We start from the raw sequence: 14,903 nt of genomic DNA on the forward strand, positions 1-14,903 counted from the left end.
GTGTAAGCATGGAGTCTGCTCTCACTTAGCATATGGGTACATTTGGGTCCATGTTTTTTTTTTTTTTTTTGCTTCTGGACGTTATCTTTTTTTCAAATAGAGATGGAATCCGCAAAATGTCCAGACTGGGGATAGCTGCCTAAATCAATGAAATGTATGTATTATAGAAAGTGTACAGTAAGATGCATTAGGTGCATCATGGGAGGACATTTTAGGACTTTGTTGGGCCTGCTCGGAGCTCTCCCAAAATGAGGGTGTCTTTAAAATCGCAGTAATAAATGTTCTATTAAAGGTTTAGTGCGTAACTTTTTTATATTAATGAATGTCCGTTACATTCAAGCCATTGCTACAAATTGCATCTTGTTTTCCAGTTTAAAGCTGATTTAACCCCTATTTCACTAAAAGCTGCAGGAGCTACACCTGAAAGGGGCAAACCTCACAGCGCTGGACTCATCGGGCTGCAGTTTGCTGTACCATGCTGTCGGTACAGGAAGCAAAGAGATGGTCCGCTATATCCTTGACAATGGTAACTATATGTTGTTATTAAATTAGATTAAGTGAAATTGTAATGCAATTCGAATACATACAGGCTTCTGGAGCTGCATGGGAGATGTCAGAGTAAACCATGGTGTTTTCTTTGCAATCACATAGTTTTCTTTAGTTTTAAAATGTGCATTTGGCATTTAAAGTCATGGTTAAATCATAAAAAAAAAAAAATGTCACTACTTAACTTCTAGTATGATACAGAATGAGAATTCAAGAAATTGTACAATCTGTTATACAGTAGCTAGGAGTTAACATTTTAACAACATAATTACAGGTAGGGTATATAAAGCACATTATTTTAGTTAAAGTATTATTTGTTACCCATCTCGCTGATAATCAGTTGCCACTGTGATAAGAATTAATTAAATTTGTGAAAAAAATTATATTTTGTATTTGAGTTCACAGAAAACCTGTGAACATAGACAAATATTTGTATTTAATGTGTAGTGTGTCATTGATACTCAGAAGTAAATCTGGTCAGTCTCTCTGCTGTAATCTCCTTTCATCTCTTTGTTTTCCAGCTCCAAGTGACCTGCTTGATGTCACAGAAAAACTACAGTAAGTACAGTCATGGGTGCCTTTATCACAACCAACCAAGTTTTTGATTTGGTTTTAATCCATTGACGATCCTGTGATTAAAAAAAACCAAAGATGGTCACACCATGGGTGACACAGTGTGGCTGAGAAAATGTTGTAAAACTCTGAAACTTTGTTCTGTGAGTGTAGCACCAGCTTTGAAGTTGTTTCACTGGGCTCTGGTCTGTCTATATGTGCAGGGCATCCTAAAAAGTGTATCAAATGCGAAAGGGAATAAACATAAGAAACCAAACAAAAGCCATGGGGTGCCTGATCATCAATGGTGGTTGACTCTCAGAAGATGATAAGAGTTGCTGTTGTCTCATGCTCGCTCTCTCCCTCTCCCTCTGTCTCTGTCCTCTGGATCACCAGTGGGGAGACGGTTCTTCATCTAGCTGCATCTCTGTGCCACAGGACTATCTGTCATTATCTGGTAGAAGCAGGAGCCTCACTGATGAAAACAGACCTCCAGGTAAGTTCTGTACACACACGTGTATGTGTGAGTCCAATATTTACAGTACACCATTTACTGCACTGATTTCACATCAACATTTTAACTGACTTTAAATGCATAATATCACAAACACTTTACTGGAAATCACTATTTCCACCCCCATGCTTAAAAGTCTCATTTTAAACCGCTATTTTAAATTTTCCAACTGATTTTAGAAAGTAAAAAAAAAAAAAAAAAACTGGAAAACTTTTGATTGCTCATTAAAAAATAGCCACAGAGAGAATTCTTTCCTTAAACAGATTCCAGAACATTTCCAGTAAGGTTGGAATAAGCAGGCAGCTTTGGTTTGTTTCATTTGCCTAGCAATATTTAACTTTTATTAAAAATCAACTCTCCTTATGAGATAGCAGAATAGTTTCCTCTACTTTAAAGAACCTAAAGCCCACAGTCAAAACAATCAATAAATCGATCCATCGATCGATCAATCAATCAATCAACGCATTTGTCACCTCAAATCCTATAAATTACATTTCCAGTTAAAAGTTAAATTTATGCATTAAAACCAGTATTATCTAGAAGGGCACTCGGAGAGCGCAGACCTCTGCCAAAGCTTGCCCTATCTCACAATGTTAATGCATTTTGAATCTTCCCAGTTGGGAACACATTTTTTCGATTATTCCAACACCACATGAATGCAGCACAAATCTCGCAATGTTAACAAAAATGACAAATAATTTGTTTATCTGCTCCGTGATTCCAATCCGCTCCAAAATGTAATAGGTTCCTCCTTAGCCATGCTACACCCTTCCCGTCCTTATTCGTGGATCTTGGTGGCCTGAGGGTAGAAGCTCCTCCTGAGCCTCTCAATGCTGGCCTGCTGTATCCGGTACCTTGGAGTGGTGGTTATGATTCTCATAGCCTTACTCGTGCACTGCGTGGTGTAAATATCCTTTATGCAGGGTAGGGCTCCGCCTAATGTATGTTTAGCTGAACAAACCACTCTTTGTAGGGCCTTTGTAGGGAGTCCAGCGGCTCAGGTCCGCTTCTTTTTTTCAGGTAGGCCTTTTCATTGTTGTTTGTGATCAGGCCCAACACAGATGTGTCGTAAGCAAACTTGATGATGGTGTTGGATTCGGAAGTGGCTTCACAGTCATGTGCGTACAGTGAGTAAAGCAGGAGACTCAAAAAATAGCCCTGGGCTGCTCTGGGGCCTTTCTCATTTCCCAAGTTTGTACCTCTTTGTCTCCTTGATCCTCTGGCTTGTGACCCGGAAATCATACTCAGTGCGCCACTTTGAAGGACGTCCCATTTCCTAAAATGCTCATCGAGGAGTGAGGATCGAGGATCAAGGAGGCTCCTCGGAGGAGTTATAATCAAGGGCACACCGATGTATCCTCTGCGGACGTCTTTTCACCCGTGGCATGTAAACAAAGACAAGCGAGAGGAGGAGGAGAGAGAGAGGAATAAGAGAGAGCGACGATCGGGCCGGTTGCATCATACAAATTAACATTCTGATAAACAGTGGGTGGGTGAAATACACAATTGACGAGGAAAATATTATTAAAGTTCTCTAACACGAACAGAAGAGCTGCTGTCGGACAGATGGATCATTTGAAAGTGCGTCTTAGAGACGCTCGAGAAACCGCAGCTTAACTTCATTAGGATTATTTCAGAAGTAAAATGTCTAGTTCTGTTTCCTCTGTCAAGTTTATAACCACCGTTAGTTTTGCTGCTTAAATCTCGGACGATATCAGCTACAGTGACATTACATTACTGCATTGGAAGTGTTTACAAGGAGCCTCTCTAATCATTGAAGTAAATTGTTATAGAAACCACTCAAACATTAAAACAGTACAATATTAAAAAAGCAACGCAGCCTACTGGGACATTAGAGGGGCAGGAAAACATCCATGTGGGTCCCTAAATCAGAGAAAATAATTCATTCAGGTGGGTGCAGGGTGGATGATTTTAAGCTTACAGGCGGATTCGGATGAAGAGCTGATCCACGCAATAATAATAAATAAATAGTGCGTTTGTGTCTATATAATATACTGTAGCCTATATATTTGTATAGTTCTTTTCATACAAACATTTAGAGTGTTTTACACTAAAAGAGTCTATGTAGGCTATAGGCTTTTATAAATGTGTGTGTGTGTGTGTGTGTGTGTGTGTGTGTGTGTGTGTGTGTGTGTGTGTGTGTGTGTGTGTGTGTGTGTGTGTGTGTGTGTGTGTGTTAAAAACCACAAATAAAAATGTATGACCCCCTGTACATTCTTATCACATTTTGCCACGTTGAGAATTGAATTCAAAGTAAATATATAGAAGTTGTCTTGAACACTTCTGCTCCTCTGACAGAGAACATAAAATACAGCGTATGACAAAATAATGGACAGCTAATGCAGTGGTGCTGCACGTCATATTTATTGACGTCCCTTTTAATGACAGCTGCAAGGGAGAGATAGCTTGCGTTTGTTAATTGCCTGTTGCCTTGACTCCTCTGTCCTCGAGTCTCATCCTCGACTCCTCGGCCCGGATCTCCTGTTGGCGGGACTAAGACACGAGGAGAGGAATTGAGGAGATGAATTGGGGATGCACAAACTGGGAATTGGGAAAGGGCTCTGGTGTTAAGGATGAGGGTGGAAGAGGTGTGTCTGCCCACCCTCACCACCTGGGAAGTCAGGAAGTCAAGGATCCACATGCACAGTGAGGTGTTTAGTCCCAGGTGCTTGAGCTTTGTGATGAGCCTGGAAGAAGCTATGGTGTTAAACATTGTAATATTAACAGCAATCTTACATTGCATATTTAAACATTATAATACCCAGTTTTGACTCTGGTGTTTACCACATTTAAATATTCTTCTGTCTAGTCTATTATTGTTCTCATCAAGGACATATCACGCTTTCTTCACAGCCTGGCAGTTCAGACTCCATCAATCTGCAGGGCTCCCTCCGCATATGTCTCCCCATATCATGCAGATGTGCTTATGAATATATTAATTCCTGGAGTAGCCCCATGGGTGCATGTACATACTGAAAAACTGTCTGTAAATAAAACATGGATCTGTGACATCTCCAGAAGGTCTTCTTCTATACCCACAAAATCAGGGAGGTAGAACTGAGCTGAGCTGACACGAGCAAGTGGCAATCACCATGGCTGTAAGATAAGATAAGATAAGATAGACTTTATTAATCCCACACTGGGGAAATTCATGTGCTACAGCAGCTCAAAAGAAAATGTTTACACACATCAGAATAACAGATACACATTAAGGACAAAAATATACATTATGTATAAGAAATAGAAAAAAATAGAATTAGTTATAATAATAGTAATAAATCAAAAATATTTACACAGTAATAAAACTCCTATAAACAGACAGTATATAAACATAAATATACAGATGAGTAAGGTGTGGCTGAATAGAGATGAAATATTGTACAGTTGGAGGTGACACAGAGTAATAAATAATATAGCATAGTGCAGAATATTGTCCAGTGATGGCTCATGTTGCAGAAACAGCTAGCAGTGCTACATTATGATGTTGTATTAAAGAGTCTGACTGCTGCTGGAATGAAGGACCTGCGGTAGAGCGTGAGAGGTGTTGCCCATGATTGATGCCAGCCTGGCTAACATCCTCCTCTTCCCCAACTCCTCTATGGTGTCCAGAGGGCAGACCAGAACAGAGCTAGCCCTCTTCATCAGTCTGTTTAGCCTTTTCCTGTCCCTCTCTGTGCTCACAGCTCCCCAGCAGGCTACTGTATAAAAGATTGCAGACGCAACCACAGAGTCATAGAATGTTTTTAACAGAGTCCTGCACACACCAAATGACCTCATCCTCCTCAGCAGGTGGAGACAGCTTTGGCCCTTCTTGTACAGGACATCTGTGTTTTTGGACCAGTCCAGTTTATTGTTGAGGTGAACACCCAGATATTTTTACGTCTCCACCATCTCAATGTCGACACCCTGGATGTTCACCGGTGTACTACCAGGTGGCCTCCTGCGAAAGTCAACCACCATCGTGGTCCATCCATGTCGGATACAACACAATAAGCACCCCTCAGCATGTGTATGGAACGCACCGGGCAGAGCAGCAGCTACGTCATTAAGAGCGACAATGGTAGCAGGTAGTTTTAAAGGCCGAAATTCCGCATAGGGAGGTTGGTTGGGGTGGTGGATGGGTCAAACAACACAGGACTTTCACGTCCGCCTCCTTGTTGTCCCTGTCAAGGTTGTCTTTGATTATGATGCTGCGCGCCTTACGCCTTCGATGGAGGGGAGTGAGGAACCGATGATGCGTTGGGCTGTTTTCACCACCCACTGCAGTGCTTTCCGGTCGTAGGCAGAGCAGTTGCCATACCAAAGTGTGACACAGTTGGTGAGGATGCTCTCGATGGTGCAGCGGTACAAGTTCAACCAGGATCTGAGGAGACAGGTGGACCTTCTTGAGTCTCCTCAGAAAGATTGATGGTGAGCCTTCTTGATCAGGGTAGAGTTGTTGAGGGTCAAAGAGAGGTCCTCAGAGATGTGGACACTCAGAAACTTGAAGCTGGTGACACGCTCCACCGCAGTCCCGTTGATGAGAATTGGGGTGTGTGTGTGCTAGCTTTAGACTTCCTGAAATCCACAATGAGCTCTTTGGTCTTCTTGGTGTTGAGAGCCAGGGTGTTGTCAGTACACCACGATGTTAGGTACTGGACCTTCTCCCTGTAGGCCGTCTCATCGTTAATGAGACCAGTCACCGTAGTGTCATCTGCAAACTTGACAATGGTGTTAGAGCCATGTACAGGTGTGCAGTCGTAGTGAAGAGGGAGTAAAGGAGAGGGCTCAGCACACATCCCTGTGGTATGCCGGTGTTCAGAGTGATGGTTGGGGAGGTGTGATTATCTAACCTAACAGACTAAGGTCTGTTGGTTAGGAAGTTCAGAATCCAGTTACAGAGGGAGGGAGGTATTGATGCCCAGTTCACTGAGTTTGGTGATCAGTTTGGAGGGGATGATGGCGTTGAATGCTGAACTAAAGTCAATGAACAGCATTCTCACATAGGTGTTGCTATTGTCAAGGGGGGACAAGGCAAAGTGAAGTGCCATAGAGATGGCATCCTCTGCGCTCCTGTTCTGAAGGTAGGCAAATTGGAAGGGGTCCAGTGAGGGTGGTAAGCAGGTCTTGAGATGGGCCAGGACCAGCCTCTCAAAGCACTTCATAATGAGGGGGGTGAGTGCAACTGGACGGAAGTCATTAAAGTTGCTCTAAGCGATGTCACGTTTTTGAGGCTACAACATTTTTTGTCACATACAGCAAACAGGGGCGAGCTAGCGTCCGTGACAATACTTTGAACGTCAACAAGAAGTAACGTCACCCAACATCGCTTAGAACACCTTTAAGACTTGTTGCAGTGGAGTGTTTTGGCACCTGCACGATGGAGGTGGTTTTAAAGCACGCGGGGACAGCTGCCTAGGTTAGTGACAGATTAAATATGTCAGTCCAAACCTCAGTCAACTGCACAGCACCGGCCCTGAGTACGCGTCTGGGTATACCATCAGGACCAGCAGCCTTACGTGCATTAGTCCTGCTCAGTGCCACACACACATCGGTGGTGGAGAGTGTGAGGTGCTGGTGATCTGCAGAGACCACAGCCTTGATGGCCACCTCCTTGTTGTCCCTATCAAAGCGGCCATAGAAGTGGTTCAGCTCATCAGGCAAGGAGGTGTCGGTGACAGAGGGGGGGAAACTTAGTTGTTTTGTAATCTGTGATGTCCTGGATGCCTTGCCACATGCGTCGGAGGTCAGAGTTGTTCTTGAAGTGATCCTCAGTCCTTAGCTTGTGGTTGTGCTTGGCGTTTTTGATGACCTTTTCAGGTTAGCCCTGGATGAGCTATAGGCTTGAGCATCACTTGATCTGAATGCGATGTCTCATGCCTTCAGCAGGAGTCTGACCTCACTGTTCACCCATGGCTTCTGATTAGGGAAAGTGGTAATCCATTTGAGGGTGGTGACACTGTTGATGTTTGAGTTCATATAGATAGAAAGGTCTACACTTAACCATGAGATACTCTAGGTTATCTGAGCAGTGACTCTCCATGATGGTGGTGTCCGTGCACCACGTTTTGTTAACATAAATGCACAAACCCCCACCTCTGGTCTTACCAGAGTCAACAGCTGTTCTCTCTGCACGGAGGAGTCAGTGTCCAGCTAGCTCGATAGCACTGTTGGGTATTTCGCTGAAGCCAAGTTTCTGTGAAAATCATGATTTTGCAGTCCATAATCATTCTGTATGTGGTGATCCGCAGCTGCAGTTCATCCATTTTGTATGCCAGCGAGCGAACGTTGGCGAGGAAAAAGCTTGCAAGAGCGAGTCGATGTGGAGTTAGCTTTAGCCTTGCTTGAATTCCACCGCGGCGACGTATTGAAGATCCTTCCAGTCGGTGTGGGGATGTTTGGAGGTGTCATTGGTTTAGCGATCTCTGGAAGTACGTTAATAACAATGTCAGAGTTGCAGGAACCGATGTCCAAAAGTTCCTGTCGGGTGTACGCTTAACTGTTTTAACCGAAAATACTTGAGATAAACAAGCATATTACCACTAAATTACCAAAATCTGGAGAGACACAGAGCGTTGTGATGCGTTCGCGCCACCATCTTGTACCTACACCTAACTGCATCAAAAATTATGACAATAGTCCCGAACCAGTGTGTTAAGATAAAACGGGTTTAGATCTGATGCTAAAGGAGTCTTTTAGCGTCAATAACAACATCAAAGGCACCTGACCAAGCATCTGTATTTTACGCGATGGCAGTGAGAATGAGTTGATCTCCAAACTGGCCTGGGAACCCCTTGGGATCCCCAGTCAGAGCTGGTTAATGTGGCATGGAAAAAGGGAAGTTTGGGGTCCCCAGCTGGAGCTGCTGCCCCCACGACGCTACCTCACATACATAAGCGGTTGAAGATGGATGGAAGGCTGGTATGGCGTTATATATGTGTCACATTCCTGAGCGAGTAATTGTATGTTTTGAGCGCAGAGAACTATATTTTGCAAGCACATTACATTACATTTTGAACAGAAATTAACACTCGCAAAAAATAATTTAGTTTGAGTACACAAAAAACTATTTCGGGCACAATAAATGTATTTGCATGTCTTTCTCTGCTCGCAGGTAAAAGCTGCTGCACTCCGGTCCTGTCTCCCTTGCTCTCAACCTCTTCTCTCTGCGTGCTCAACTCTAGACACGCTCGCTCAGATTTTCACAGCGTTACAAGTGTGCCACAAAACCAACCAATCGCAGAATCAAAAGGTCAATTCTGATTGGCTGTTCACCTCCAATTAGATCGCAAGTAGCAGGAAAGACATATCTACAGGGAAACAGTTTTTGACACCTGCAGTGATTCCCCAGCAAGGGGTATCTCTGCTGTAGCTAGTGGGTACTTGGAAAGATTGTGGAGCAGCTTAACTAATCAAAATAATTTAATTATGATTGATTTAAAACAATATATCAGCTGAAACAGCTCAACACATATGTTTAAACATATAGCGAAGTAATCAATGGTAGAAATAAAAAGCTAAAAGTGGCCTACTGACTTAGCTAACAGTTTAAATGATTAGTTAAAAGTAATGTATGACTTTTAAAACATTAACCACACTTCAAGTAAAAGGCCAAGCTAGTAGAATTTCTGACCAAACCAACCTAAATGTCTATTGCATGAAAATGTAAGAATATTCACTTTAATAGGATAGTGTGAACACATTGGGAATTGACGGGGTGGGTATGTGAGTTAATATGACAGGGATGTGGGGGAACCTCAGACCAGAAGGGTTGGAAAGCACTGATCCACAGTATTTTATATTATTGACATGCCTTAATAGTTGTGTTAATCACAACACCGTTTTTTGAATTACATATCTCCGTGTGACTAACATCATCCTTCACAAGAAATCTAACATTAGCTAGCCCAGCATGGATACAGTCTATGCATCCAACATATTCATCTGAACAAACCTAAAATGTCACAATACAGCCACTTAAAAGAAGTTTGTAATACTAGTTACATCGATGTGGTGTTTTATTAACCTTAATTCTTTAAGGTTGGTTCAATTGTCTTGCAAAGTAGCTATCCGTTGCTAACGTTAGCTAGCTAGCTTATTTATGTCAAAAAGCAGTAGCTAACGAACGTTACTGCCAAGATATGATTTCATTTTAAGACAGATGACAACACTTGACGAGTCTTATAACACCTCTCTGGTCTCGTTGAAATCATATCTTGGCAGTAGTTAGCTAACGTTTCTGCTTTTTGAGATAAATTAGCATTAGCACGGATAGCTCATTCGCAAGCTAATATAGCAACATAATTCAGGTTAATAAAATACGGTAATGTAACCAAAGTATTAAAAACTACTTACATGTGGCCATAGTGTGACAGGCCTACCGCTGTTCAGTTGTTCGGGCGTTAGGCGAGACTAACTTAGCTAGTTACTAGTAACGTGCGGCGAGGCCTGTTCAGATGACATGTCGGCTGCTGTGTTGAGCTTGCTAGATTGCTTGTGAAGGATGAGTCAAACATAAGGAGATATGAGTCAAACAAAACAACGGCATTATAGTACACACAAATATTAAGACATTTCTGTGATATAGCTATGTCAATAATACAACATACTGACCGAAATGTGTTTTAATCCAGTAACATTAGTCGAACAGCTCCACTGTAGACGGTATTTGCCGTACCAACAAGTGTTGACTGAAAAAGACAGTTCCTCCTAGATTTTTGTTTCCTGATATTGCAATCTAATTGGAGACGAACAGCCAATCAGAATTGACCTTTGGATTCTGCGATTGGTTGGTTTTGTGGCACACTTGTAACGCTGTGAAAATCTGAGCGAGCGTGTCTAGAGTTGAGCGCGCAGAGAGAAGAGGTTGAGAGCAAGGGAGACAGGACCGGAGCGCAGCAGCTTTTACCTGCGAGCAGAGAAAGACATGCAAATACATTTATTGTGCCCGAAATAGGTTTTTGTTTACTCAAACTAAATTATTTTTTGCGAGTGTTAATTTCTGTTCAAAATGTAATGTAATGTGCTTGCAAAATATAGTTCTCTGCGCTCAAAACATACAATTACTCGCTCAGGAATGTGACACATATATAACGCCATAGGCTGGTTGGAAGTTGGAAGGCTGGGTAGTTTCACACTACCCAGCCTTCCTGGGAAAGCCGATGAGAGGGGGCTGTAGCGATGTAGATTCAGTACTGATTGTGTATCAATGGACCAGCTATTTACTTTTGCAGGTTGACTGGAAGGAATCATGTGAGTTTGCCTTAAGACCGTCACATGTACCTCATTGTCACTTGTGAAAGGTGGTTCAGAGATATGGGATGCTGGGGCTGTTGTTATGAGCTATATTGTCCTAATATAACTGGAGTGAGAGCTGTGTCTGAATTCTTCAGCAGACTCTTGGAACAATGATTAACATAGAGGCCAGTAAAGGCCCAGCTCCATTGGTTTCATTGTGATTGCTGCTTGTTAAAATCACAGCTTTAGAGTTGTTTGAATAAAGGTTGTTTTCTGGTGAAGTCTATCATTTTGGTTGTCTCTTAGTATTTATGTTGTCACGTCATAATCCAGTGGTTAGTTTCTATTGGCCGCTGGGGTGGGGTGGGTGTGGCCTACCTACATTATAGAGTGTGCAAAAGCGGAAGTGAAGCAGACTCGAGGACACATGTTGCGGTGGATCAGCTCAGTGAGAGACTGCTGCAGAGTATTATTTTCTGACTTGTCGTGCAGTTTCAACCGAGTTTGTATAAGTGTTACTGTGTGTCCGTGTTTTGAATGTCAAATGAATGTCACGCCGAGCCAACAAATGTCAGGTGGCTTTGGTGGTTAGCGTACATTATTTTTAAATGCAAGAGTAAGACCAAGCTGTTATAATCCTAGACGTTATGACAGTAATCAAGTTTCCCCAGGGTTGGTTATGCCGTGACAATGAGCACTACAGTATATGGCCAAAGGTCAGTGGACACCCCTACTAATTGAGTTCAGGCGTTTAGCCATACCCATTGCTAACAAGTGCATTCAATTCAGTACATTGCCATGAAATCTTCATAGACAAACATTTACAATTTAGAATTGGTCGTTAAGAGCTCAGTGACTTTAAATGTGACCCTATCATAGGATCCAACCAAAGTGGTAGACCATGCAAACTTACAGTGCTGCGTCTGGCAGCACACACACTGCATTGGGAGCTTCCTGAAATGAGTTACCATGGCTGAGCAGCTGCACGCAACCCTCACATAATAACCATGCCAATGCCAATGGTTAGCTGGAGGGGTGTAAAGCATTCAGCAACTCGACTCTGGAGCAGTGAAAACATGTCTTTTGGAGTGATGAATAATGCTTCACTATCTGGCAGTCTGATGGACGTAGTTTGGTGGATGCCAGGAGCACGTTAACTACCTGAATGCATAGCGCCTACTGTAAAGTTTGGTGACCTTAACCCCATTGAACACCTTTGGGATTAGAACACTGATTGCGAGCCAGGCCTTCTAGTCCAACATCAGTGCCTGACCTCAGAAATGTTCTTTTGGCTGAATAGGCACAAATCCCCACATACATATACCAAAATCTTGTGGAAAGCCTTGCCAGAAGAGTGGGGGATGTCGAAGCTACAAAGGGGGGTTCTAATCCATATTAATGCCCAACGTTTTAGAATGAGATGTCCAACAAGCTCATAAAGCTGTGTGTGTGTGTGTGTGTGTGTGTGTGTGTGTGTGTGTGTGTGTGTGTGTGTGTGTGTGTGTGTGTGTGTGTGTTGTGTCTGCCTCAAATACGGATCTTGTTTCATTTTTTTGTTTTCCATTGAGGTTTCAACAGTTTAGAAAAAGCTCCTAACTGGCTGGACTCAGCAATGACCTAGATACAGAGAGAGGGAGAGAGAGGAAAGAATGTAGAGAGAGAGACGGTGTGAGAGAAAGTGTGAAAGAGAGACAGACAGCAAGAGAGTGCAATGAATGGAAAAAGAGACAAATGACTTGAGAAAATAAAACTACTCAATAAGACTTGAGACTATGATTTTGACATCTTCATAAAGTACTCTGTTTTATCTCTACATCTCTCTGCACTCACCACTTAGTGTCTCTCTCTCTCTCTCTCTCTCTCTCACACTCTCTCTCTCACACTCAGTCACTCACTCACTCACTGGGAATGTTTCTAAATCTGGTAGAACCCCAAAGACAAATGCACACACACACACACACACACACACACACACACACACACACACACACACACACACACACACACTAGACTCAACTAATTAGTCTGTTCAAAACTCTGGAAGTGATTCAGTATAATGGCCCCTCTCCCCTAAACAACCACTTACAGTATGTGTTTGTGTGTGTGGGGGTGTCCTCTCAAGGACACATGTTGTTTATTTCATTTCAAATTCAGTTTTTTCTCATTATCTCATTTTTATTAGTTGGAGACAATGCCACTTTAACAACAACACTTTTCAGTTATAGAGAAATTCAGCTGGCCTGTAAACTCACTATCACACACGTTTTCGACACAGCAACTGGAGCTAATGAAACGCACAATCTCTCATCTCTCCAGCACAGAGGAGAGGAGATGCTGTTCATTGTGACAAGTGGGAATAAGACAAATAAGACAAAAGCCCGTTTTATTTTTAACAAGACCCAAAGTCTAAAGCCCAGTGTGCATCACAGCTTGCATCGCAAAAGTGCAAATTTACAAGTATGTTGTATTGTGTCTGTTGTTAGAGTCTTCCAGTACCAGAGGTCTGACTGTGTTAAGGGTGAGGGTTGCACAACAGACTCTTTTGTGGTTTGTGCCAACAAACACCTCCAATACTTCATCGAGGTAAACAACTTATTTTGCTGTGGAAAAAGACTTGCGCCGTTCCAGCATGGCTTAAATGTTCTTGGTTGTTCCAGGCTAAGCTAACTGTGCGTATCCCCAACCAAATCGATCAACAGCATAACGTTGCTGGCCTCAAAGGAGTGTCCCTGTTTGTTTTTTTTTAGATGGAGGTAGACTGCTGAGTCTTGTCTGAGGAGTTGGCCGTCCTTTGTTGGGCCCTGCGCTTGGCTACAACTTATTATTACTATACAAATACAGATATATAGCAGTGCTAGTCAAGCCTGTCTTTTGTTTTGTTCTGGTCCACATCATACCTCATGTCCTCTCTTGCAATTCACCTTGGTACTGCTTCAGCTAAAATCAACAGTTACTCCTTTGTTTTCTTTGATTTACATGTAGATGTAGCAACATGTTCTGTCCAGTTGATTTTGCGTTATGCTGGGTTTTGAAACAATTATGCATTATGATGCAGACATTGAATGCATTTTTTTTTTGTCAAAGAAATGGAAATGATTCCACAGTTTTGTCCAGATACACTGCTGTTGTCCTGTGAGCACAGTACTGAGAAATCCATGTAACAAATCTGTAAGTAAGTGACTATGAACTAAACAACTGATGACAATGTAAACACTGTGGTGAATTACCGTAGTAAAAGCACCATAATACACTCTGAGCTGTGATAGACGGACACAGAAAGGTCAGGGGGATTTCATGCCAACCTGGCAATATATATATTATATAATAATATGTTTTTATTTCTGTAATTCTTCTTCTTCTTTGTCTCTTTATCAGGGTGAGACTCCTAAGAACAGGGCTGAGAAGGCTAAGGACTCTGAACTGGCGGCCTATCTGGAGAACAGACAGCACTACCAGATGATACAGAGAGAGGACCAGGAAACGGCTGTCTGAAACTGTCGAACTCTTTATGAGAAGGACGTGGATGAAGACACTGCTGTCTTCTTCCTCCTCCTCATGAGACTTTACACTAGCTCAGTGAGGCCTGTGTGACAGAAAGACTGGTACACACGTTCCAATATGTGCTTGCAAGGAATGACTCAGAAGTCAGCAGATTGCAGACAGAGTGAAGCTGTGTCGAATCTGATCGCAACATGCGTTTAGTAATTATTATGGCAGTTACTATAATGATGGAACAATGAGGGTAATGATAGTTACACTGGGGCTTGAAGCTTATGTTAATGAGGGTGAAGAAAAACAGTAAAATTATGAGATGTACAGTACAAAAAAAAATCATTCTTTTTGTATTTTGAGTAGCTGAGTAATAAAACGTGTTTGTGAAGTCAAGAAAATAGAAACCGCGTTAAGATGATCAGAATCTTGTTTCTGACTTTGAATAGTAATTTGGGGGAGTCAGTTTGGACAGACATGTTCTTAAAACTATTTTATATCAAACTAATTCAAAGGACTAACCTAAAATTGATCATTCAGGAGAAAGTATTCATGATAATATATT

The 14,903-nt window shown here is 42.2% G+C and overlaps 1 protein-coding gene across 1 annotated transcript in view; it reads left to right on the forward strand.

Annotated features, from left to right (window-relative positions):
• The window catches only part of LOC120554076 (diacylglycerol kinase zeta-like), a 143,324-nt gene extending 128,421 nt beyond the window's left edge, over nt 1-14,903 (forward strand). The window contains 4 exon segments of the mRNA XM_039792676.1: nt 406-526; nt 1,068-1,104; nt 1,495-1,594; nt 14,225-14,903. Coding sequence (XP_039648610.1) covers nt 406-526; nt 1,068-1,104; nt 1,495-1,594; nt 14,225-14,341 — 375 coding nt within the window. The 3' untranslated portion in view covers nt 14,342-14,903.

Source organism: Perca fluviatilis, chromosome 24 (genome assembly GCF_010015445.1).
Source record: "Perca fluviatilis chromosome 24, GENO_Pfluv_1.0, whole genome shotgun sequence".
Lineage (NCBI taxonomy): Eukaryota > Metazoa > Chordata > Actinopteri > Perciformes > Percidae > Perca > Perca fluviatilis.